This window comes from Chelonia mydas, chromosome 11 (assembly GCF_015237465.2).
Source record: "Chelonia mydas isolate rCheMyd1 chromosome 11, rCheMyd1.pri.v2, whole genome shotgun sequence".
Taxonomy (NCBI): Eukaryota; Metazoa; Chordata; order Testudines; family Cheloniidae; genus Chelonia; species Chelonia mydas.
The window spans coordinates 65,039,655-65,064,737 of NC_051251.2; the positions used below are offsets into that span (position 1 = coordinate 65,039,655).

Here is a 25,083-nt window from a genome sequence, read left to right on the forward strand (position 1 = left end):
CAGGGCCTCTGGGTACTACTGCAACACAAATAAATAAATAATGCTGACTGCCTTTACCATCATCCAGGAGAGCAGGAAAGGAACATTAGACTGAATACCTAAAACACAGCCATGTGTGCGGCTCTCCCTTAAAAACCAATGGCAGCCTTGTCAGACTTCTGGGGTGAAATCCTGGCCCCACTGAAGTCAATAGCAAAACTCCCACTGATTTCATGGGGCCAGGACTTCGCCTCTGGTATTATTTTAACTTTCATCATCTGTAGGAAGCAAGGTCTCTTTCGCTGTGTTTTTCCATTAGACCATTATGCCAAAGGATTGTAGCCAACCAGCCTAGCCTTCTCTGTCTGTGCTTATACGTTATCCTCTGACAGTAAAAAGGCAGGCTATTTCCTCAAGAACCTTACAAAAATAATACTATGGAAGAAAAGATTACTGGGGTAAGTAAATATTTAAAGAGGAAATTACCGGTGAAGGCAGAAATAAAAGGGAACATGGCCTTGAAATAGTTCCCGTTAAATGTCTAAAAGCAGTTAACCTTCAGCAGGGCTCAGACTTCCAGCTTCCACGGCAGTTGTCACTCTAGGGGGCTTGTGCATGGCGTGTGTATAGCTTTCAAGGACAGCTTGATTTCTGGCACCTCTGGATAAGTTGGAAATTGTAATTGCAGTCACAGTGAGTTTCCGTGCCTGGAAGTGACAGGCAAACAGGTTCCTCTTCAAAGTGGTTACACTTAAAGTATGTGTAAAGTGGGAGGGCAAGGGGGACGGCACAAAAGGGGATCTGCAATCAAGAGCTTGCATTTTTTCTTCCTTCTAATAACTTAGCATCACAGGGTGAACACAACAGTGTTTGGAGGTTGTCGGAAGCATAGTCGTGCTGGGCAGACTGCTGTGGTGTTGCTTCTCATTAGTAGGCACTCTTTTGGGGACCACTAAAGCCAATTTAAAAGAAAGATGCATGTATAGAAGGTGGAAGAGAAAGACAAAGGAAAATGGCAAACCATCATGGAAACTCCTGATCTATTCATTAAGCTGCCCTTTAAAATGGGACTCAGTATTCAATGCTGCTGCATTTTGTGTACAAGAAAAGCGTTAGCTGTACGTGAGGCAGGCAGCAAACTGCACTACAAAGTGGGACACCCAATCACAGTAATGTTGCAATGCTTTTCCAGATGGGCAGGGACTGGCAGAGTGGCTGAGGTGATGCTTTCAACATTTACCAGGAAGACGAGCTAGTTTCCTGAGGCGAATCTAGAAATGTGCTGCGATCTTTGCCCAGGAACCAGGGATGGTGTTGGGAACAAATCATGATTCAGAAGGATGCAACAGAGACACCATTTCTTTCCACTGCCAGCTATGTAGTAATACAGGCTATGATCCTTCAAGGATCTTGATATGAGAGGACCAGGGGCCTCATCAGTGAGGGTCCCTGTGAGCACATGGGGCTGCCCATATGGAGCACCTTAAAGGACTAGGACCATAGAATGGTTGGCAAGGGACAATGCTGAGAGTCCAAACTCTTAAACCTGCTTCCCAACCCAGCGCAAATACCGAAAAACGTAGAAAGGCTCTATCTGCATCTCCAAAGTGCTTGTCACACTGTTATCTAGCCACTCTGGAAGGAGCACAGAAAATGGTGTGATTTGTCCAGAAAGGCCACGCAATCCTCTTGCATGGAATAACAGTTGAAGTCTGAGAGCTTCTCTCACTGTAGGCTTTTGAATGCCACTTTATTTCACCATCTCCATTTCGGCAGGTGATTATTCACTTCAGACTTGTGAAGCGAATACCAGTTCAGCAATGAACAGTGCACATTCACAGCACGCCTTACAAAACAGAGCAGTTTGCCTTTGTCATAAAAGGTGCCTACGTTTTCAGAGAAACCTCTTCTCTTTCATTTTGCAGTTAAAGCAGCAGATTGGCGGCCTTATTAATTTAGTTCTTTAGGCTGGACAAACCTTCATCTTTTTTCTCGCATTATCATCAACACCCCCACCACCACCACCACCCCTCACCCTTATGCAGCTTTAATGTATTTGCCACATGCTTGGTAGACGTGGTAGTTGCTAAATCACTGGACAATTTTATTTACTATCTTTACATATCGCTTAACACACACTCTCCTGGTCACTGCTGGCTGGCCATTCCTAGGGATCACAGGGAAAAACAATAATTCAAGAAGCTCCCTAGATCTTAATTATAAAGTTATAAAACAGACTGACTCCCTTTGCAGTTCTCTTACCATGAAACAAATGAGAATGGAAAATGAATTTCCAATCATAAATCCCAAACCCTTCACTTTAATTTTTCCCAAGTTAACTTGCTCATGTAGCTAAGCAGCATTTGCCTTCTATTATTAGCTTCTAGCCCAATATCGGCTGACCAGCATCAGTCAAACTGTCTTCATCTCAATGAGCTTGGGGACTCCCAAGAATCTCTGTGTATGCAGACTTCAGCTTGCAGCTTCTAATTATTTCCTAACAGATAATGGAATGCTTAAGTTCAGTGAGGTTAGATTAAACTTGTAAATGGATCAACCCGCTGGATAAAATCATAGCTCGCGAGATCACCTCCCGGAAACACCGAGTTTATTGTTGATGAGATCAAAGGTCCACTTGATTGCCTGTTTCACTGTGACAAACTAGTATAATATTTTTAGCATCACAGAAGGTTTATTATGCTTTCTAATTGCAGCATAACTTGGGAGCCCATAATAACCCTAGTTTTACTTATCTCTTTGCCTTGATGTAAAGCCACCTGATTGGGCCAAAGGCTGTACATGGCTTGTTAGGAATTCATGAGGGCAGCAAATTAATTTGAGGTGGGGGAAGCAGTTTGCGCAGCCTGGAAATTATAGACTGCTGCTTAAACGTTGTTGACCCAGCCAGCAGGGGGAGTCCTCCCCTGCCTACCCTCGATAACTGTCCTCTCCTCCTGCATATCCGTACCCAGGACCCTCATGTTCTCTTACTGCTGCCAACTTTTTGCTAATGGGGGGAGTTCGGTTCCCTCCTGTTCCCTCCTGGGCCTTCAGGATACATCAGCTACTTTCCCCCAACTTCTCCTTTCAGACAGACCAGCTGCAAGAGACATTGCTCCATCAATTCCAGTGGTGATCTGCTGCAGATGAAATGTGGTCTTCCAACCAGAGAGAAGGAACAATACCATGTGACTCAGGCAAGTAATCATATGCTGTGAATAGCTGAAATGAACCACAGACTTCACTACCTTCACAACTAAGTGCAGAACTCCTCAATAGTCTTCCCACAACAGTAGCAACTACCTCCACTAAGGAGAGGAAGATGGAAGTTCACACATAGATTTAATTCCCACAGCCTCCTGTTGAGGAGGGAGGCCACTTAATGGAATTTTCAATGCTTTATTCAGCATTGGAAGATGCTTTCGACTACGGTGCTAGGTGGAAGAAACAGACGGAAAGAACTGAATGTGTAAAGAAAACAAGGAAAATACTATCTTCTGTGCTTCTTTGAAGAAATATCCCAAATTAGGGATGTATTTTGGTAAGACACTCAGTATTGCCTGACAGGAGGAGCGGGTTGTCTATGCCACGTGCTAACATGATGCATTTATACCATTATAGGCATTATGGATCCATTAGCAGGTGTTCAAGGGTGCTGAAATGACAGCCTAGTTGCCAAATTGCCGTGCCTTATTCTCTTTTAGTGCAACATTTAGCAGAATCTCAACTGCTCATAAAGCATTCTCTGACTTGCTTTCTGTCTACATTAAAAGTTTGAACAAGAACCAATGGGCCCTACTGCTAATCTCTCGGTCTTGTATGGGATGCTGGATCTTTTCTGTACATCATTCATGCCACTCAAATGGTTAGATGACCTAAGACATACCATTGTGTACATGAATCGAAATGGAGTTTATGATGGGTTCTTCTCATTACATACACTCTCAGACAGCAATGCTAAACTTATCAGTTTTAAGTGCAAGGTACAAGGACACATATCATGATGTATGAAATAATTCCTCACAAGAGGCACAGTTATACTGCATGCTTGCAGAAGATTGAAGGCTAAGTGCTTTTAACTAACCAAGCCATTGGGAATGTCTGTAAAAATGCTTTTCCAGAACAACATAATTGCTTTGACTTAAAGTTTTGTCATGTTATTGGGGGGCAACAGTTTGACAACATTGTTATGCCAATAAAAAGCTCAGTGTAGATGGAGTTATACTGGTATAAAGATGCTTTATATCAGTATAGCTTATTTTGCTCCATCGAACTGGAATAAGATCAACTGACATAAGCACTTTTATATTGGCTCAACTGAATCTACACTAATAATAATAATAAACCTAGCTGTTATATATAGTTTTTATCAGTATCTCAAAGTACTAGGCTGGCCTGATGAAAGTGGGCAAAACTTTTAAGTGTAGGCAAGACCTAACTCTCTTACATAAATACATTTAAAAAAAAAAAAAGCTACAAATGAGTTCAGGATTGGGTTCCTGTTTATTTCAAAACACAGAAGATGTAGGGGGAAAAAAAATCTCTGCCAACAGATCACAATAAAATGGGCACTGGTAGTTTCTTCTAAAGAATGAGATTGACTCTGCTGCCACCAATAATTATCCCTAGTTACAGAAAGTCCTCAGGGATACAGGTGGTCTTTGGGATCCCAGGGTTCTAGCAGCATCTATTGAAGGGTGTCATGTTAAGCTAATGCTCTCTCCATTGTGCTGTCCCTTGTCATTCTAATGACTCCAACACAGCTACAGCTGGCAATCTGGGCCAGAGTTTTCAGATGTGTTAGAACTAAGATGACTCATCTTTAAATTTTCTCCACTTTGTGACCACTGGGAGATGCAGGGGAGAAACCGGCTTCTAAGGGACCGTAATTTGAAGTGGGACTGAGCCTAACATGACTGCTTTTGATACATGCTACTGTTATAACTTTCTAGAAGGGTAAGGAGACAGCCCTTATTCCTGAGCAATGTATCAAATGTTATGACGTATACACTGAAGGCAGTGGTCCGGTGAATAAAGCATTGCTCTGGGTTATGCCTGGCTCTGATACTGAACTGCTGGGTGATCTCAGGCAAGTCACTTCCCCTCCCGGTGCCCAGTACCCCCATCTTTATGTGCCCTCCTTTCTCAGGTGCTTTGAGATCAAGGGATGACAGGCATTATGTATGCACTATTATATATGATTGTTTTCTTATTTTATACCTTATCAACAGACAGGGCCAGATACTCAGCCAACTACGTAACTCCACTGATGTGACGGACGCTGTGCCAAATTTACACTAGCTGAGGTTTTGGCCCACAGAGTTGAATTCTGCCATTAAGTAGAGAGGCTCAGCTCCCACTGAATGGCCCTTCGTTCTTTGCACATTTATTTCACAGGGAGGCTTGACTATGATGCATCAGGACCCTAAGGTTTCAGATATCTATAGTTATTACTACTCACTTAGAAGACTGACAGTGACTTTGCCCATTAAATAAACATTCAATCCTCCTTAGAAACACCCAGTGGAGGAGGGCTATCAGAGCAGAAGTCAACTTGGCCTACTTTGGCTTACTTCTTTGTTTGTGAACAACGATTATTGATGTCATCAGCATGAACTGTGCAATGCTCTGAACAGCATTGAAAATACCTTGATCTCAGTGTTAGCCTGAGAGTTCACACATGGTAATTTGTCTGAAATAGCTGAAGCTGTAATTGTACATTTCTGCTGGTTTATCAATGACAGAGTAGACTACATAATGGGAGCACAGTCTCCGTTTGGTTTCTGCTATCATTAATGCTAATCAAGTTACACACACATACACAACCTTAGAAATGCAAAAGTCTTCAGTAATTTCCCAGTTAAAAAGAGGAATTTTATAATTTAGGGCTTGCCAAAAACAAGAAGAAAACTCATCTGGACTGTCAAAATATTGTCACTGCATGAGACACACATGTTCATAATGACAGTGACCTTTTCGCTTAAAACTGAGCTGAAAATTGCAGTTACGGACTTTGTGAATATAAAACTTATTTATAAAAATATGATCCCAACCTCTCACTAACAACACTCTAGATCAGGGGTTCTCAAATTTTATTGCACTGCGACCCCTTCTGACAACAAAAATTACTACAAGACCCCCGGAGGGGGCATCGAAACCTGAGCCCACCCAAGCCCCACCACCCCAAGTAGGGAGGGTCAAAGCCTGAGTCCCACTACCCCTGGGGGCGGGGGCAAAGCCAAAGCCAAAAGGCTTGAGCCACAGGCAGAAGGCCTGTAACCTGAGCCCCACCACCCAGGCTTCGGCTTTAAACCTGGGCCCCAGAAAGTCTAAGCCAGCCCTGGTGACTACATTAAAACTGGGTTGCGACCCACTTTGGGGTCCCAACCCACAGCTTGAGAACCCTTATTCTAGATTATTAAAACTGACGGGCTAATAAAAATCCAATATACTTTTTCTCACTTTCCCCCGTTTACACGTGGTTGGTTATTGCAGCTCTTGGACCCTCCTTGCCTGGTGTGGAGGACGTTAGAGCAGCCAGGGGCCTACTCCGACTTCTGCCACTGGGGACCTCATGCCAGCTGTTTCACCACGCACCCTTTACACACATGCCCTACCCCCTATTCCTCTAAGGGAGCAGGGTAGACAGCGCTCCAGCGGAGACTACCTCCGCTGGTGTATACCTGCCTGCCTGCACTGGCTTCCATAGAGCATGGCTGATTTAACACGCCTGATGTTGTGAGCCCTAATTTTGAAGACTGCAGTACAGAGAGGGCTGAGGATAAGTTTCCAAAATGACAGGGGGGAGGTGCGGGGAGCCAAGGGTTGTACACAAGACCTGACTATGTTGCTACTGGGGGTAGCGTGTTGTAGCATCAGGCTACGTCTACACTAGGAGCGGATTCCCCAGCTTGTGTGCGTATACTCGTGCTAGCTCTCAGCTAGCTAGCACAAGTATAAATAGCCATGGTAACATGGGTACTGGCAGCAGAGGGCATGGCCGAGCTCTGCCCAGTACCTGCCCGCTGCTTTTAGGAGGCTTTATACTTGCTGCTGCCCGTGCTACCATGATACACTGCTATTTATACACATGCTAGGTAGATACCAGCTAGCACAAATGTGTGTACGTGCGCCGGGGGATCATAGCACAGACACAGGCTTAATTAAGTTTTAGGGCACCTAGAGCCCTTAGACCGGCATCCACTTAATACTGAAATAGAAAGAAATTAAAAAATAGGCAGAAAATTACCTCTACAGTTTGTGGAGATTACAGACTGATTTTTTCCCACTGTCAGCACTAGCATATTATATATAGGCAGAGTCAGAGAGGGTGTACACCTCTTACTTACATCCATGAACTCCACATTTGCCTTGGGACCAGTCGTCTCATTAAGGATTTTAATAGCCACAGGAATCTTGACTGTTTCTCCTTCGGGAACCCAAATACCCTAGGGAAGAAAGATACAAAAATTAACTCCACACCAATCGTTAAATCTTTCTCCGTGGCTATATTTCTTTTCATGATACAATATCCAGTTCAGCAAGGAATATCAGAACTCAAAACACACACAGTAAGTACACTGAATCATAGAAATGTAGGGCTGGAAGGGACCTCAGTTCAGCCCCCGGCACTGAGGTAGGACTAAGTAAACCTAGACCATCCCTGACAGGTGTTTGTCCAGCTTGTTCTTAAAAACCTCCAGTGATGGAGATTCCATCCCACTCCCTTCAAAGGTTATTCCAGAGCTTAATTACCCTTAGAGTTACAAAAGTTTCTCCTAATATCTAACCTAAATCTCCCTTGCTGCAAATTTAGCTGATTATTTCTTGTCCTACCTTCACTGGCCATGGAGAACAAACTGTCCTCTTTATAACAGCCCTTAACATATTTGAAGACTCTTCTCAGTTTCCCCCCCAGTCTTTTTTCCTCAGGACTAAACAGGCCCAGTGTTTTTTAACCTTTCATCATAGGGCAGGTTTTCTAAACTTTATCATTTTTGTTGCTCTCCTCTGGACTCTCTCCAGTTTATCCACGTCTTTCTTAAAGTGTGGTGCCCAGAACTGGATGGAGTACTCCAGCTGAGGCCTCACCAATGCCAAGTAGAGCGGGACAATTACCTCCCATGTCTCACATAAGACAGTCCTATTAATACACCCCAGAATTATATTAGCCTTTTTCGCACCTGCATATGTTGGCTCATAGCCAATTTGTGGTCCATTATAACTCCAAGACCCTCTTCAGCAATATTACTGCCTAGCCAGTTATTCCCCATTTTATAGTAGCGCATTTGAGTTTTCCTTCCTAAATGCAGTACTTTGCTCTTGTCTTTATTGAATTTCATCTTGTTGAATTCTCTAATTTGTCAAGGTTGTTTTGAAAGCTAATCCTGTCCTCCAAAGTGCTTGCAACCCTTCCCAGCTTGGTGTCATCCGCAAATTTTATAAACACATTCTCCAAGCCATTATCCAAGTCATTAATGAAAATATTGAATAGTACCAGACCCAGGACAGACCCCTGCAGGATCCCCCGCTGGATATATCCTCCCTATTGGAAATTCAAAGACAAAACTGCAGGATGGAAAAGTTTTAGTGTAAATGAACCTCCTTGACATGAAAACTCTTTTTTCAGCCATTTCTGCCCAGTAATGTCAGCATGTCCATAACACACAGAACTATCCATGTTCCTTTGCTCGGCCTTGCTTCCAACCAGTGGCGTAGTTAGGAATGGCAATTTGGGTAGGGCTCAACTTACAGTGAATGGGTACCAGCAGCAGAGAGCTTGGCTGGGTTCCTTTTTGGCTCTAGCACCCTGGGTCCCATTTCCTATCGCGGCTACCCAGTGTAAGGCATTGTTTGCCACATTGCCCATGTTCCTTTCTGTCCCATAGCTGCAGACACCTGGCTCTGACCTCTGTTGCTCCTGCCTGCGTGTCTCTGCCCCACTTCCACAAGGAGCCTGTATTGGGCTCTGCTCCCCTAGTTATGCGCTCCCTCCGTCCCTGTTGGGTGGGTGAGGGGGCAGTTATTGACTGATCTGGAACAGCTGGGCAGAGGAGGGTTGGCACTCCCAGAAGCAGAATCTGTCTCCTTGCCAGGCCTCTGGAGCAAACTGCCATTGATGGCGGTGTTACAGGAGACTGGGAGTGGGGATTCTCCTCCCTACCTAGCCCTGCCCCCTGGTTATTTTTAGTAAAGTAATGGACAGGTCACGGGCTCCGTGAATTTTTGTTTATTGCCCGGGACTTTTACTAAAAATAACCGAGATAAAATCTTAGCCTTAATTATAGGTGCTGGTCAGGTTTCGTGGAATTTTGAAATTTCATCACAAGTTTAATTACAGAATGTTGAAGATGTGATTTTTCCCCACTTCCTTTTTCAACCAACTCTACTTAGTGCTTCTAAGCACTTTAACTATGACCTTTAAACTGTGGAATCCAAAGTGCTTAATAAACGTTAAGGGAGATTTGCCACTGTTTTTAACAGGAAAAGGATCAAAGCTTAGCTAATTATGTTTCTATAATTATATAAGGGAGATAATTATTACTATACCCTTTTTACAGCTCAGTCAAATGAGGTACAGAGATTAACTGGCTTGAACAATGTGCATACTACGTCAGTTATTGAGCTACAAATAGAACCACAAAATCCCATTCCTGTTCTTTAACTTCAAGACTATTTATCCTGTATATTCTTCAGATCTGTATGTTTGTGTGAGGCATAATTTTTCTCTACATGCAGTAACCCTTGTGCCTATACCAAGGGAAGCTGAAATCAGCAGTTGAAACTAGATATGTACTCAAGATGCATCATCATACCTACAGATGAACTCCCCTGAAAGACTGAGGCATGTGGACCTCAGGTTATGATTCAGACCCATCTCTTATATAGACAAGGGCTGGGTCCCACACTGCGATGTAACACTTTCAGTGATCCATAGGGTTCAAAACAGAAATAAGGCCACTCGACGCTATTCAGTGAAGATACTTGCCTTATACACAGTTCCAAAGGCCCCAGAGCCAAGGACCTTGACTCGCTTTAGCTCAGTTTCCTTCAGGATACGAAGCTGTGCTTGGTTGGGTGCTGTGCCACTTGGAGTCAAGGGCTCCACCAGCTGCAAATCAAAATTCATCAGGATTATACACCGGACACAGGAAGACCTCGTGAGAATTCCTGTTGAAAATTTTCATCTGGTTCCTACTCATTCCAGTTGGCTAACTAGTTATTAGACTAAAGCAATGGATCTAGTGGTCTACTGGTGCCAGGGCGATCGATTCTTCAAGTGAAACCGGTCAAGGCCAGTAAAAAACCAACAGAAACCAACTGAAGGATCCCAGTGGAGTATACAGTTTCCACTAGCTGCTGCATGATGCAATTACGAACTGGAAACTGAACCAGTGTCACAATATGTCCCCAATGACTTTTGCTAATTGCAGCAAGATAAATGTTTTCTATATGATGGAAACACAGCATTTATTATCAGTGCACCATATTCTATTTTTGGCAATTTTAGTGCCCCTTTAAAGTGGCTGTTTTGCTTTTGAATAATTGTGACTTATTGGTTCATCAAATTCTTATCCTCTTTTTGGGGAGTAAGGTTCATTGCTCTATGCTTTAGTTGTGCCTTAAAGGAAGGCAGCTTTTTCAGAAGCAGAGAACATCTGCAGTAAAACAAGAATTTACAGCCACAGCTAATTTATTGCAAGCACTGGTACGTTGTGAATTACGATCCAACAAAGTTTGTGAATGAAGTACAGAGGTATGCTCAGTCAAAAAGCCAGCCGATCTCAGCAACACACTGCCTTTGACTGAAAAACAATGTTTCTTTAAAAATAAATGAAAAATAAATGAAAAGGACAATACTCTAAACACTGACAAATAGCCTGTCCTCTCTCAGGAGAAGGAAAATAATTAAGGGCTACTCCTACTCAAATTGGTTTGAAACCACTGCAGTATTTCAAAGTGTCTGTTTACAAGGCTAAGTGCATTGTGCTCTTCAGTTTGAGCACTATTATCATGCTTCTATGAGCATCATGGACTACTTCGTTAGCTGAACAAACTGCTTTGGTGCAAGTAGAAATACCAGTAGCTGGAAATTACTTTAAAAAAGTACTTAAAGAAAATATATAACAAAAACAAACAGCAACAAGTCAAGTGAGTACGGAGAGTCTGACAGCAATATTTTCAAAGGTTGCCTCCCCCTGGCCCCCAATATAGTTTACTTTTCAGTACTCGTTACGGTGGAAGATGTAGGTCAAATGTAAAAAAAAAGCAAAAAAAAAATATACAGATATGGGAGGTGAACACACACAGGGCCACGATCTTGGTTCACTTCATAGATTCCCACAGAACTTTCCCCCAAATAATTCCTATTCCCCTTTGTGCTGCCCTGGCCCATGCAAAGGAGATGGAATCTGGGGTTTCACCCATGCCAGGGATTCTCCCAGTCTAAGGCCATCCCCAGAAGATGAAGAGTTGATGTACCTTGCTCCAACCACCGTCCCCAACAGCCAACCAGCACTGGGGCACGCTGGGGTGGAGAGCAGCAAGAAGGAGATATAACAAGAGTGGAGGTGTAACCCATTGATCTGTGTGTGTTGATCTGCAGAGGTTATGGATCTGTTACAGACCTCAGCTAAAAAGCCTGGCTCTTTAGCTCAAGCTATAGTAACTCATACTTTTAGCTGTGGATGTCCTTGGTTCACTCCACAGTGTCTCAACCAGGATGGCAACTGTCACAAGTGCTCAGCCACTGGACAGTCCTTTGGGGATGGTTGCCATCTGGCACAGGTTAGAGTAACCCCTCATCCACCCTCACCTGTGCTAGCCCAAGCAGAGAATCAGAGAGCTGTTAATGGAAATTCAGTGTCCACATAAAATAGCTGTCGTTCCCTAAAGCTCTTTGCAATAATTTATCTTTAACCAACGTTTGGTTACAAACTTTACCTTAAACAATTATATATTCAGGATAGTATCAATTCCATCTACTGATATTCCTGGATGACTGATTATTATTAATAAAAATTAGAAACAACCCAAAATTGCAGCCATTCAGGAAGAAGATTAATGAAAACACAATATTGCTCTGGAAGTCATTTGGCATCAATCTCGCACCATTGAATTCAATGGGAGCAGGAGCAAGACCTTAATGACACCAATCATAACACAATGGAATCAGCTGACCAATGACTATTGGTTTTCCTAAACTTTTTTTCCCTTTAGATGGATCTGTCTGTATTATACATCTCTGAAAGTGTGTCAGACATGTAGGGTTTAGGAGATCCTGTGTCGACCTTCATTTGTAGCTGAAAATTTAAGATTAAATTTTAATGATGATCAAATATGCATTTCCAACCAAAAATAAAGCTTTTGAAGAGCACTGAGACTGTTTTTTCCCCACCCAATAGTGAAGCCAAGATGTTAGGCAGGGTACATTGGGCCCAAATAGTTTGTTCTAAGGCTCCATCTCACTTTTTAGCCAATGGGACCATGGGCCTAGTCCAGTTCCCATCTGAATCAATGGAAGTTTTAGCAGTAAGCAATTTTGTTATTATTTATATTGGGATAGTGCCTCCAGGCCTCAAACAGGTTGTCTTACTCACTGTACAAACTTACTCACTGCCACATTGTCTTACTCACTGTACAAACGTAATAAATGAAAGTTCCGGCACATAAGCATGTGCTTAACACCATTCGTTTTCAGCAAGGGCCTGATCCAAAGTCCAGTGAAGACAACTGGAGTCTTATCACTGACTTCAATGGGCTTTAAATATACAATTAAGTAATTAGATAAATTAGGGCCTAATTTCTGTTAGGAACAGGATAGGGACATGTATCTGAGACAAGATGATCATAATGCTCCCTTCTTGTCATTAAAATATATGAACTAATGTATCCATAGTTGCTGACTCCGTGAGTGCTCCAGACCCAAAGCACTCACGGAAAAAACAGTGGGTGCTCCGCACTCACCGATGGGCCCTGCCAATCAGCTCCTCCCCCTCCCACATGCGAGCATCAGCTGTTCACTGGAGGGCAGGAGGCGCTGGGGAGAGGGGAAGGAGCGGGGGCAGGAAGAGGCAGTGTGAAGGCAGGACATGCTTGGAGGAGGGGTGGAATGGGGTAGGAAGAGGGAGGGTGGGGGTGGAGCAGGGGAAGGAAGAGGAGGGGCAGGAAGAGGCAGGCCTTGCCGGAAAGGGTGGAGTGAGGGCGGGGCCTGGGTTGTAGGTGGGGCGGGGTCGAGCACTCCCAGGAAATCAGAAAGTCAGCACCTCTGGATGTATCAATAGAAAACTAATGTCCTAGAATAGCTTCATTCACACTATCCAATAAGTCCAGTCTATGGAAGTATTTCCAGGGACTCAGTGGGGGTTGGAATAGAATCCTAATATATTCTGTGTAAAAAGTAAAGTAGTACCCTGCATCTTTCCAAATGTTCAGCTTTTCTGAATGGTACAACAGAAAATATCCTCACCTCAGTCTCCAGGAACCTCCGCAAGGCCCTCTTCTTTTTTATGCTTTTCCGCCGAACATAAACGGCAAATGTCAGGCCCACAATGACGATGATAAAGAGTCCACCAATCACGCCTGCAGCAATCAGGGGGGTTCTACCAATCAGAATCAAAGACTTTAATGCAAGGCAGGGAAACAGAGCAAAGAACAGCTGCATGCATGAAATAAACCACCTGGGAAACTTATGAAGCGTATAGCTCTCAAAATGCAGTCATGTCAGATGATAAGTCAAGGAAAGCTCATTAAGTGTGGCACTGCTTTCCATTTTCACATCTAGGATATTATTTTTAATGCATTCTTGTGAAGTCATGGACAAGGAAACACAACATGCACTTTGATGGCAAATGCAAACCTGCAATGGCAAAATGAGGATACATGTACCAGAAGCTTGTTCTGCAAGGAAGTGAACTAATCTGATGTCTTCCTTTTTAAATCCAACTGGATTAACTCTCATTTTTGCATATTGAGATAAAAAAATAACACTGAAATTATGAAAGATTAACTGATACCACTTTGGGCTGTGATCATAAGTTAATCAAGGCTGGTTCTGAAAGAATCACATAATTCCAGAGACATTGCTACATGGGGCTCTTCAGAGAGAGGGCTTAAGATACTGTACTATTGGAGGTGCCATGTTTCAATGGAGATGTAAACCTGAAGCCCTGATGTTTTTGCAAGAGTTAGGATGTTAGCTCCCAGCGTCCATATAAATTTCACCTTAGGTAAATATCAGAGCTGTGCACAGTTCAGCAGTTTTAGTTGATAAGTGTTTAGTGGACTTCTGTTTGGCTTGACTTTGCATGTGATTGTACCCCCTAAGTTTTGCTATGATATTTGGGTTCAAACAAATGCCAAAACTCAAATGACAGACAAAGACTGCCCAGTTAGGTCTTGTTTAAGGTTGAAACCATGTGATACTGCCAAATTACGCATGGCTTGCACAAAAAAACTACAAATCCCTCCCTGGCACCCACAACTCAGCCCCAGCTGTACAAAAGGTTTGTGAACTTCTGAGGGGGGAGTTCAACCCCTTTCATCTGGCCATGGATTCCTTGGGAGTACACCAGACCTTTACAACCCTGTTTCCCTAGCCTCTTAGTTCAACTCCAGCTAATCTCAAATCCCTACGTCGTATTCCTCCTGGACCTGGCAGCAAAGAGTTAAGTTCTCTTTCCGCTCAAGGAGCACAGGTGAAGGGGTAACCCCTTACGGCTTCTGCTCCCCACACCTCAGCAGTCTCACTACAGTCCAACCAGGGCTTCTGATCCTACATCTTGGGCAGCTTTCTGTAAGTATGCTGCTGATGCAGGGTAGTTCTCAGCTTCTTCAGCAACCCCTATCTTTTCTCACCCCAACTCTTGCTGGTCAAACAAATAGCCACAGCTGGAGAGGTAGCTACTCTGTGCTGAAACCCCTCAGTGGCTGCAGTAGAGTAAGTTTTACATACCCCATCACACTTAGTATTACCCTAGCACCTTTGAACCCTTGTCATAGACCAGGACCCCACTGTGCTAGGCACTGTACAAACATAGAACAAAAGATGGGACCTGCCCCAAATCGCTAAAAGTGTAAAACAAAAGACAACAGATAGACATGATGAGTACAAGAAACAATGAGCCAATATTGGTCAACATGGCAGGCTGTGGTCTCAGCGCACCAGAAGCCTAACTGTTGTCAGCTTTTTGTAGGCACCATGGTAAAAGGGGGATTTGAAGGAGGTTTACAAGGTAGCTTTCCGGATGTTCATGAGAAGCTTCTCCAAAGCATGAGGGGTAGTCTGAGAGAAAGCCCAAAGGTTCCTGTTTGAAAACAAGTGGGCAATTGGAGGTGGGAGTGGACATCTCCATAGTGAATGAGAGAAGATAGGTAGGGTAGGGATAGGCTGGAAAGACCTTTTAAAATAAGACAAGTAGTGCATGTTTGATGCAATAAAGAAGGGGGAGTGGGTGGAGGGATGCGAAGAGAGGGGTGATGTGGTACAAGTGATGGGCTAGTAAAATGATCTTTGCAGGGGCATTCTGAATGCATACGAGCAGGATAAAATTGCATTTGTCAAGGCCAGAGAAAAGGGTGTTGCAGTAGTCAAGATGTGAGATGCAAACCTGGATGAGAGTTTTAGCTGAGTAGATGGAGATGAAAGGTATGTCTTAGAGATGTTATGTAGAAAGAATATGAAAGACTAAGATATTGCCTGTATGTGAGGACCTTAACAGAGATCTGAATCTAAAGCTGACACCAAGAATATGGGCCTGAGTGACAGGCGGGATGGTGGTGCTGTCCACATGATCTAGAAAGGAGGTTGTGGGAAGGACTTGGAGGGAAGAGTAAGCTCTGGTTTAGGCATTTTAAGTTTGAGCTGATGGGTAGGCAACCATGAGGAAGTGTCAGAGACAGGCCAATACTTGAATCTGGACAGAAGGAGACCTCTGTAGAGAGGTAGATCTCAGTTCTTAGCATAGAGATGGTAGCTGAATTTGTGTTTGTGGATGAGCTTACCTAGATATAAGGTGTAGAGAGGGAGAAGAGAAGAGACCAAAGACAGAACCGTGTGGAATTCCCTCAAAATGCTGGAGGGGAGATGATGGGGGTTCTCCAAAAACACACTGAAGAAGATATTAGAGAGGTAAAAACACAGAGTCCTGGAAGCCAAGCAAGGACCAGATTTCACAAAGACCACAGTCAACTGAGCTAAAGGCAGCTGATAGGTCAAGGAGGATGAGCATGGTGCTGAGCTTCCTCTAGGAAGAAACAATTGTAAACTTTGGGGAGAGTGGTTTCTGTGGAGTACAAGGGGTAGAAGCTGGATTGAAGAGGGTCTAGGATGGAATCTGCGGAGTCGAACTCCAGACAGTAACAATATACAGCGCATTCAATGAGCTTAGAAATGAAAGGGAGAAAGGGCAATATTTGGAAAGGCAAGTGGGGTCAAGGGTGGGTTATTTTAAAATGGGAGAGACTAAAGCATGTCCATATTTTGAGGAAAAAGAGCCAGAGGAGAGCAAAGGGTTAAGGAGAAGTGTAAGGGAGGGGATGAGGGTGGGCATAAGGAAGATCAGGAGTTGGGATGGAGGTCATTGGCTCATGTAGAGTGATTAGAGTAGGAGAGCAGACAAGACAGTTCTGAGTCTGTGGCAGAAGAGAAGGAGGGAAGAGTTGTAGGAGGGGAGAGGGAAGGTTGTCAGTCATCTCTTTGAAGAAATTGGTGAGATTCTGTGTGCAGAGAGAAGTGGAGGCAGAAGAGTTTGAGGAGTGAGTCAAAGGTGGCAAAAGGTGACTGGGATTGAGGACACGGGATTCAATCTAGTTGGAGAAGTAGAGTTGTTTAGCTAGGAAGACAGAAGATCTAAAGGAAGAGAGAATGAATTTGCAGTGGAGGAAGTCAGCCTGGGTGATATGATGTCCACCAGAGAGAGACTGCATTGTGAGAGTGGGAACAGAAGCAGATGTTGCGGTGTGAGGCAGGGTTGGGGATTGGCCGGGCAGACTTTCCGAATGGAGTGGGCACAAAAGAGAAACGGGTGAAGGAGAGGGAGGGAGGAATGAAGAGAATCAACAATCATATCAATGGAACAAAAGAAAGAGGAGGAGAGAACTGAAAGCAGATAAGAAGTCATCAATGCAACGGATGGGACATCACAGAAAGGCTAAGTGACAGGGTGAGAGAGAAAGAACTGATGGACAATGCTGAAAGAGACCAGGTGATGGTCAACAAGCAGAAATTCAGACACCGAGAGATTAGAGAGAGCAATGTTGTGACCTGGTGAAAGTTCCAGGTGTTTAAGAAAACATGAAATCATTTTGTTTGGTTTTAGGTGTCATTATGAAAGTTTCACACAACTTGATATTACATTCTGCCTGCCTAAATGTCTCCTTTATTTTCAAATGAATACAAATCAGCTGTATAACATTGCTAATGTTGTTATGCAATGACATCTCAGTTCCCCACACACATGGCCGCTTTTCAGTCCGGGGTGAAGTGGTCCCTATATTATACACACACACACACACACACACACACACACCTTTCCCAGACCTGAAGAGCAGCTCCACGTGGTGAAAGCTTGTCTCTCTCACCAACAGAAGTTGGTCCAATAACAGATATTACCTCACTCATCTTGTCTCTCTAGTTTTATAAATACATGTTTTCAGAAAAGTCTAATTTAATAGCTAGAAATCAAGCTGTGAGGTGTTGTCGCTCCTCATCCATTACCTCTGCTCTTACTATAGTATTTTATTATTTCAGTAGGTAGAAACTCTCATTAAAAAGACATGTTGATCTTAATATTTCTCATACAAATAACAAAACAAAGGCTCTCCCAAAGGAGGTTCTGAAAAAGCGACACTAGTTGAAGCTGTCACTTGGACAATGATAAAATATTTTTTATGAAGACGACCTTTCTCTACAAGAGCACGCCTGCACCATACACAGGTAACACTGAAAGAACTCTTATGGCCTATTAATATCATGCTGTACTGCTGTCGAAAACAGAGGAGTTTTACATTGAGTAACCTGCTGAAAATCCCAATGGATTCTTCCAATTGCTTCCCCTGACCAGTCTGAAATCAGACAGATCTGATCAGCCAGAAGCACTGTATCAAATTCAGACAGCATAAATTTAAATCTGCCAAATTAAATGGCCAGATCTGGGTAATAAAGCTCCTATGTTTAAATGTTCACTATCATGCTTACCCATAGGAAAGTGACTAATCCTTAAGTGCTTTACACATCACTTAGGTATTCAAATATTTGTAGGTAATCCAAATAGAGTCTCAAGACCGCAGAAATTTGCATGTGTTATTCAAAACTTCAGGAGCTGAGTGTAAACACCCAACTCATTATTATGCCCCCAAAAGTGGCATAGTAGAGATCATGTGGGACTTGAAACAAGCATTGCTAAGTGTTAACCAATAAGACTTAAGCAATAAAACTGTGGTAGGTTTTGCTTTGGAACGGAATAGTAAACATTTCCTTCATTGTAATAGTACTTCATTTATAGCTCCATCATCATGTCTTCAAAGTCATACAATCTTGCAAACATTACAGAGGGAAAGAGATATTAGATCATCCTGTTCATCTTCCTGCCAATGCTGAGTTCCTCCCCAGAGTCAAATGCTTTCTCCTGTGTAGTTTTAAATGACAAGCCTTTGACCCCATCACTTTTTTGACACCATAACTGCACTGAAACCTCACATTTCACTGCTGTTCACTATCATCCCTTGATCACTTTTAGGCACTAATTTTTTTGCAAGTATCACTCCTCTCTCTCTCTCTTTTTTTTTTTAACGCTTCGGTTTCTTAACTTGCTCTTTTGGTTGTCGTTAAGACTCATTTCATTTCCTGTCTATATTTCTAAGCTCACTGAGCCCCTTTGTGTTATTTCTCTACTGTCTCTGGTGTTTGCAACACCTCACATTTAATATCATCTGCAAATGTCATTAATATGCTGTTTACCCTTTCCTTCCATGTCATTAATAAGGCTCCTTAATGAAAGTGGACTTAACACTGATCCGTGCAAGGTGGTGTTGATCGGAGTGTAATCGCAGGCATGAAACCTTTTCCCATTATATTTTTTAATCTGGGTCTTTCTGCTTGTGCCACAGCCACCTACCCATGGCCTCAGCTTGATGTGTGACTGGACACAAAACCCCTAATCTCTAGTGGCATTCAGAGCTTAATCCACTTACGTTATTGTTACAAACCAATCTGTTTGTGAATGCAATCACCAGCAGTTGCCTCCTCCCGCCACTTTTACTGCAGGCTTAAAATGAGCTCCATGAAAATTAAGCGTAATAATGTCAACTGTGAGACATCAAAGCAAGTTTCCTCACCAAAGTGGAGATTTTCATAAATCATTTTCAAAAACACTGGGGTCCCAATTCTCTGCTATGTCCCAGCTATGCTAAGAGGCAGTGGAGAGTGACAGCTGCAGGAAGCTGGTTGCTGGCTCTCTGATCCTGCCTGGGTCTGGTGGAAATCAGAACAGCTCCGAGCCTACTCTAACTTCTGTCACTGGTGTAAGCTCCGTACTGAACCTGGCCACAGAAAATCCTTTGGTTACATTGGGGTGGAGAATTCTGCAAAGGGAATTCTTCACTGGCTATCTCTGGCCATTCTAAGGCACATGTAGTGCCCTGAATCACCATTCAGTCCCTGCTCTACTCCTCAGACAGCACAACTGCGCACTACACCCTTACTTGGGGGCAGATTGCAAGATGCCAATCCAGCTTTTAATTATTAGAAAAATACTCTATTAGAAATTTTCTGACTTCTAAACTGGAAACTGTAGACATGTGGCTGAATACTGAAAGCAGGATCCTAGTATTTCCTTTGGAGAAATAGCTATTTTCTTTTAAATGTGTACAGTGTCTTCATATTTAGAAGCATTTAATAGCCATTCCTGCACACCAAAATTGAGAAGAAAGTTCAAAGTTAGTATTCCAAGATGTATAAGGGCGCTCAATAGGGGGCACATAACATCATTCCAACAGCTCCAAAACATCTACAACGCTGCAAAAACCAGATAACACAGCCTAATTACGTATAGTAGTAAGTGATTTCATACTCTCAATTCGCAAACGGGAGAAAAAGACAAAATGTTGGTCCATGGAGAAAGAACAGGTGTTCTCTCCCCAGCCCATCTTCAATATTAAACCACGTACTATAAAATGTAAATAAATTGAGCTTTGAAGCCTAGTTTTTACAGTGCTATAGGGTTTTTTTAAAAAAAATATTTTAATATATCCATGTAGGATTCATTATCACCTTGAATGCTTGTAAGCAGTAGCTTCTTGCTGTTTTTCTGGTAAGGAGTTCTTTAACTAGAGGCTACCATTTCCTGACAGAAAATTCACAAAATTTGCATATGGCATATCCCCCTCCGTAGAGAATTCGCACGACCATAATGCTTTACTATTAGAGACCTGTCACTTCTGGAACATACGCTTAGGTACTCTGTAACCAAAATATGATATTCCCTATAAAGTCAGAATGGCATGTCAATTGTTTTCAAATGTGTTTTAATAGCATCTCTCTCTTCGCTTCACCCATCCTCAGTAAGTTCTACAAGTGGGATTTCCGAAAGCATTCCTTGTTAGCTAACATAACTTTGCTCTTCTGAAGTCCATTGAAGTGGGAGAAGAAATAGGCTAACACTGCTTGCATATATAAAATGGGCCTTGCTTTGTGTTTATTCAGGGAACATTAACCATCTTCTTAGTTCAGAGAATAGTGATTTCTTCTCCACCACTCCTTGTCTATTTTGGCTTGTAAGTAAAGAGCGACTGAACTCAGTGGGGAAACTTGTCTGTATTAGAAAATTTTATCATGTTTAAACACTTTTTAAAAAACAATCAAGTTAGCTGACATAATGTTGGCCACAACTCTGTATTCAGTGTAGACAAGGACCAACCATGTTCAACATTATGTCATCTAGTTATGCTTAAACCTGGGTTCCAGCAGGTTTTAAACCAAAACTTACCCTTGTCTACACTGACCACAAAGTCATGGTCAGCATTGAATTAACTAACTCAGCAATTAAAACTAACATTTAAACACGATAGCGTTTCCCAGTGTAGACACATCCAGTATTGACAAACATGTATTTGTATCCAAAATGGCAATTCTCTTTGACCACATTCATGCCCCTTTTAGGCACTGATTCAGCAAGGTACTTAAGTATGTGCATAACTTTAAGTACCTGAGCAACAATAATACTCAGCTCTTTTATATAGCACTTTTTATTCGTAGATCTCAAACACTTTACAAAGAAGGACAGTATCACTACCCCCATTTTACAGAGGGGGAAACTGATTTCTGTTAAAGTACTCGCATGCTTAGAATTACAGATGTGCTTAAAAGCTTTAGAATTACAGATGTGCTTAAAAGCTTTACTGGATCAGTGCCAGAGTTCTCAGCACCTTACAAAATTGATCCCTAGCATCACTCTGGAAATAAATTCTTCCCCTTCTTAAAATAAACTATTAATCAAGCTGCCCTCAAAACAAATAAAAAATGTTTAACACAAGGTGCCAATGTTTAGAGAGGGTTGTACTTGTTTTGATTATGAGAAAAGTTTTTACTGAAATGGAAGCCAAATGCCAATGGGATGAACAAACACTGTGGGAAGATCAATTAATTGGTAAAAATATGTCCTGTCTCTTAATGTGATAATTTAATGTTTCACTTTAATAGTATGATGGGTAATTTCACTTTGTAAAATATGTGGAGGGGCAGAAAGAATAATAGGTCTTTAAATCAGTCTAATTTGGGACCACAGACACTAATATATATTAATTATAATTGTACAATTATTGCATGGTGTCACCAAATGACAGGTTTAAGACTGTCTGGGTGGCGTAACTATTCATTTCTAAACTACATTTCCTTTATTTTGAATTTTGAATGCTTGATTGGTGAAAATTAAGACATCCCTGTCTTGTTTTCACCAGAAGTGACTGATGTGCACTCACAATTTTAACTCCGTATAGGTTTTGCCTGGGAATAAATAAGTAATGATGAGGTACCAATTACCGCTGTAGTAAAATATAGGTGCTTTTATTTACATACAGTACAGGTGGCCATTGGGCACTACAGCATACTTGATATCTTTACGCTGAGATTTTTCTCTTCCACCACAAAAAGAAGAAAGGGAAAGTTACTGGTAAGAACTTGCACGATGACTTTGTTTCCAGGCCTGTTGTTTAAATGATTAATGCGTCTTATAAAATATGCCAAGTTAGCTCCTGGATAAGGTGGATTGATTTTTCAGTGATGGAAAGGCAGCTAAATCCACTAGATTTGACTCACAGGTGAAGCAGGTTCATCAAGTCAAAGAACAGTTCATTTATATTCTTGTCATATTTTCCATTTTCTTTGGAAAGAGTAATTTTTGCTTCACAGAAAGAAAACCAGAGTCGTATCGATAGTGTGCACTGATGGGCTGATTTGTGACTAACACCATTGGCTTCAACTTAAGCAGCTCCCCTCTGCATACATAAAGAGTACATGTTAGGTCCAATAAACTGAGTTAGGATACAGTACATGGGCTTCGCTATACCACGTTGCATGCAGTTGACTCCATGTTTCATTTTGTGCAAATGACATTATTAAAACTGACAATGTGCTTTCCTCAAATGTTAAGCATGTAGCACACTCAGTTGTAGGATATCATACACCAGCAGGTCAGTCTATCATGGAAACACCTACTTCACGAGAACCACAGTAATTTAAATTTGGTCAGACTGTGGTTTTCAGAGTGCATAATTAGGCCAATCCTTTTCTCCACCCAATATTTTACTGGCGTATTAAGTCAATTAAGACAGTATTAAGCAACACTTTATATGGCAGGAAGTGTCATACAACTTGGAGACCTGGATGAGTAAAATATGGTGGTATGACCCAATTCAATCAATGGACAACCACAATTTTAATAGGGAGGTGTGCATAATGGAGAATATAGGACCCGGGAGACAACACTCCATCTTGACCTGAATGGAAACATCACATGACACTGCAACAAGAATGGTTGGACAGGATTTTTTTTCTTCATTGCTTAATCTCTGTGTCCAAAATATGCAATTCACTCCTAGCAAAAGTGGACAGGTAAACTAAATTCAACTGTGCTACAGTAGCTTCTGCATTACCTTCACCCTCCAACCTCTACAGCTTTTCACAGAAAAGGCAGAACTCAAGCATAATTATTCAGAGATTCCACCTCCACCTCACAGCGTGTGCACAGAGCTGAGTAAATACTGTAAATCCTGGATTACTGGAAATACATTAGGATTGCAATTGATAGCTCAGTTCAATCAAATTCACACCACTCTTTATTTACAGTTATGCACAACTCTGTACACATGCATGGAAAAGTGTTTGTTCACACACAAAAATTGGGAACAGTTGTTGTTTGTTAGCGTGCCCACATGTATGTGAGCCTGGGTATTTGTGAATCAATAGAGCGATCAGTCATTATTCTGCTTTCTAGAATGTTTCAGTCATCCAATCAAGGTACAGAAAGAACAGCAAGTGATTCAGGTGACCAATCACATGCCATGAATAAAGAACTGAATAGGAACTTTTGGAGGCGTACATTTTTCAACCAACCAGTTGTATGGCACTTTTTTATTCGGGTACAGTATTCTTCCTCTCTTCCTGCACTGAGCTGTTTTTGTGAAGCCACTGTGCACTATTACTTAGCTGCTATGTTCCACTACAGAAATGGCTGCATTCCAGTGATCGATTAAATGGGTTCCATAATGATCCATACAAGTTAGGGAATCCCCTAACCTTTACAGAATCTGGGGAAACCCTGACTGGAGGATTCAAAAGTTGCTTCTCCCAATTATAAAACCAGCTCTGGAAGGTTATGGAGCCTAAGAAAGAGGTAAGAATTGGGGACAGAATGTTTTAGCTAAAGTGATGCAGTTCATGCACTTGAGTTGAGGTCCAGCATTAAAGCACCCTATCAGTGTAATATAAAATATAAACACTAATTACATTGAGCATTTGGTCCATCCTCAGGTTAGGTTTATAGAGCCTGTGATTTCACTCAGCTTCAGTGTCTAGACCACTGCCCTTTCTTAGTGTCAGGCACAAAAGACAATGGAGGAAGGACTCCATGTCAGTCACCCTTTCCCTGGGGGATCCCAACTGACCATCCATCAGAGCACTGACTCTTGCACCCAAAGTTCTTCATTTTCTCACTTTAAAGATCAGGCAACCCCTTTAAGCGTGTGTCTGTCTTTGCTGCTGTAAGGCACAATTCTATTTCCTTTGATTGGTTTTTGGAATGCTAGCCTTCGTGGTTATTGGAGTCCCCTTGAGAGCCGTTATCCAAGAGATTAAGAATCACAGTGCAGATTTAATGAAGTTTAGCTTACTGGTGGTGAACACGGACTCTTCAGTCCCAGCTGTAGAATTATCTAGGATAACTTCAGCTTCCTCGGGCTCCAGGAAGAATTCAGACCAGAATAATTAGGATTGCATCTCTGTGCTGGTGCTGAAGTCCTTTACAAACTTCCTTGTTTCAAAAGTTGTGCTTTCCCGGCCTTTATGACTTCATTTTTTGCTTTTCTGGGGACTGATCCTGTGAAGTTATAATCACCGTCAGTTCTCTTAGATGTTAATCAGAGTTCAAGGAGGTCAGCACATCTCAGTAGTAACTTGGCACTCTGCAGAACTGGTCCTGTACAGGCCAGTCCTGCAGAAGGGCTGGTGCATTGGAGATTGAGCCTTAAATTTGGCAGGAAACAACTGAGGTGAGAACACAGCTGAAGCAGCGTGCATGATCTTTGCCAATGGATACCCTTCTGTATGTAACAGTCCTGCAAGCCACCGATATGCGGAGCTCACATAGATTTCAATGGGAGTTCTGTTCAACAAGCGTTTGCAAGATTAATCCTTAATTTGGCCATTTAAATTTTATTACACTATATTTGGCATCTATATTACAATGCATGAAGGGTCCATCAGTCTAGCCTTGATGTGTTTTCCTTTTAATAGCACGTTCATATATCTATATCTAAGGTACTATATCATGTGTGTGCTTCTATAAGTGATTAGATAGGGTTCCAACTTTCTAATCACACAAAACCGAACAC

The 25,083-nt window shown here is 42.3% G+C and overlaps 1 protein-coding gene across 6 annotated transcripts in view; it reads right to left on the reverse strand.

Annotated features, from left to right (window-relative positions):
* ERBB4 (erb-b2 receptor tyrosine kinase 4) overlaps positions 1 to 25,083 on the reverse strand; it is a 971,255-nt gene that overhangs the window by 162,107 nt on the left and 784,065 nt on the right. For all 6 annotated transcript variants that reach the window (XM_043525750.1, XM_037912404.2, XM_043525751.1 and 3 more), the window contains 3 exons: positions 13,448 to 13,580; positions 9,968 to 10,090; positions 7,329 to 7,427 (listed from right to left, as the gene is read on the reverse strand). In XM_043525750.1, the coding sequence (XP_043381685.1) occupies positions 7,329 to 7,427; positions 9,968 to 10,090; positions 13,448 to 13,580 (355 nt within the window). The remainder of the gene's footprint in view (positions 1 to 7,328; positions 7,428 to 9,967; positions 10,091 to 13,447; positions 13,581 to 25,083) is intronic.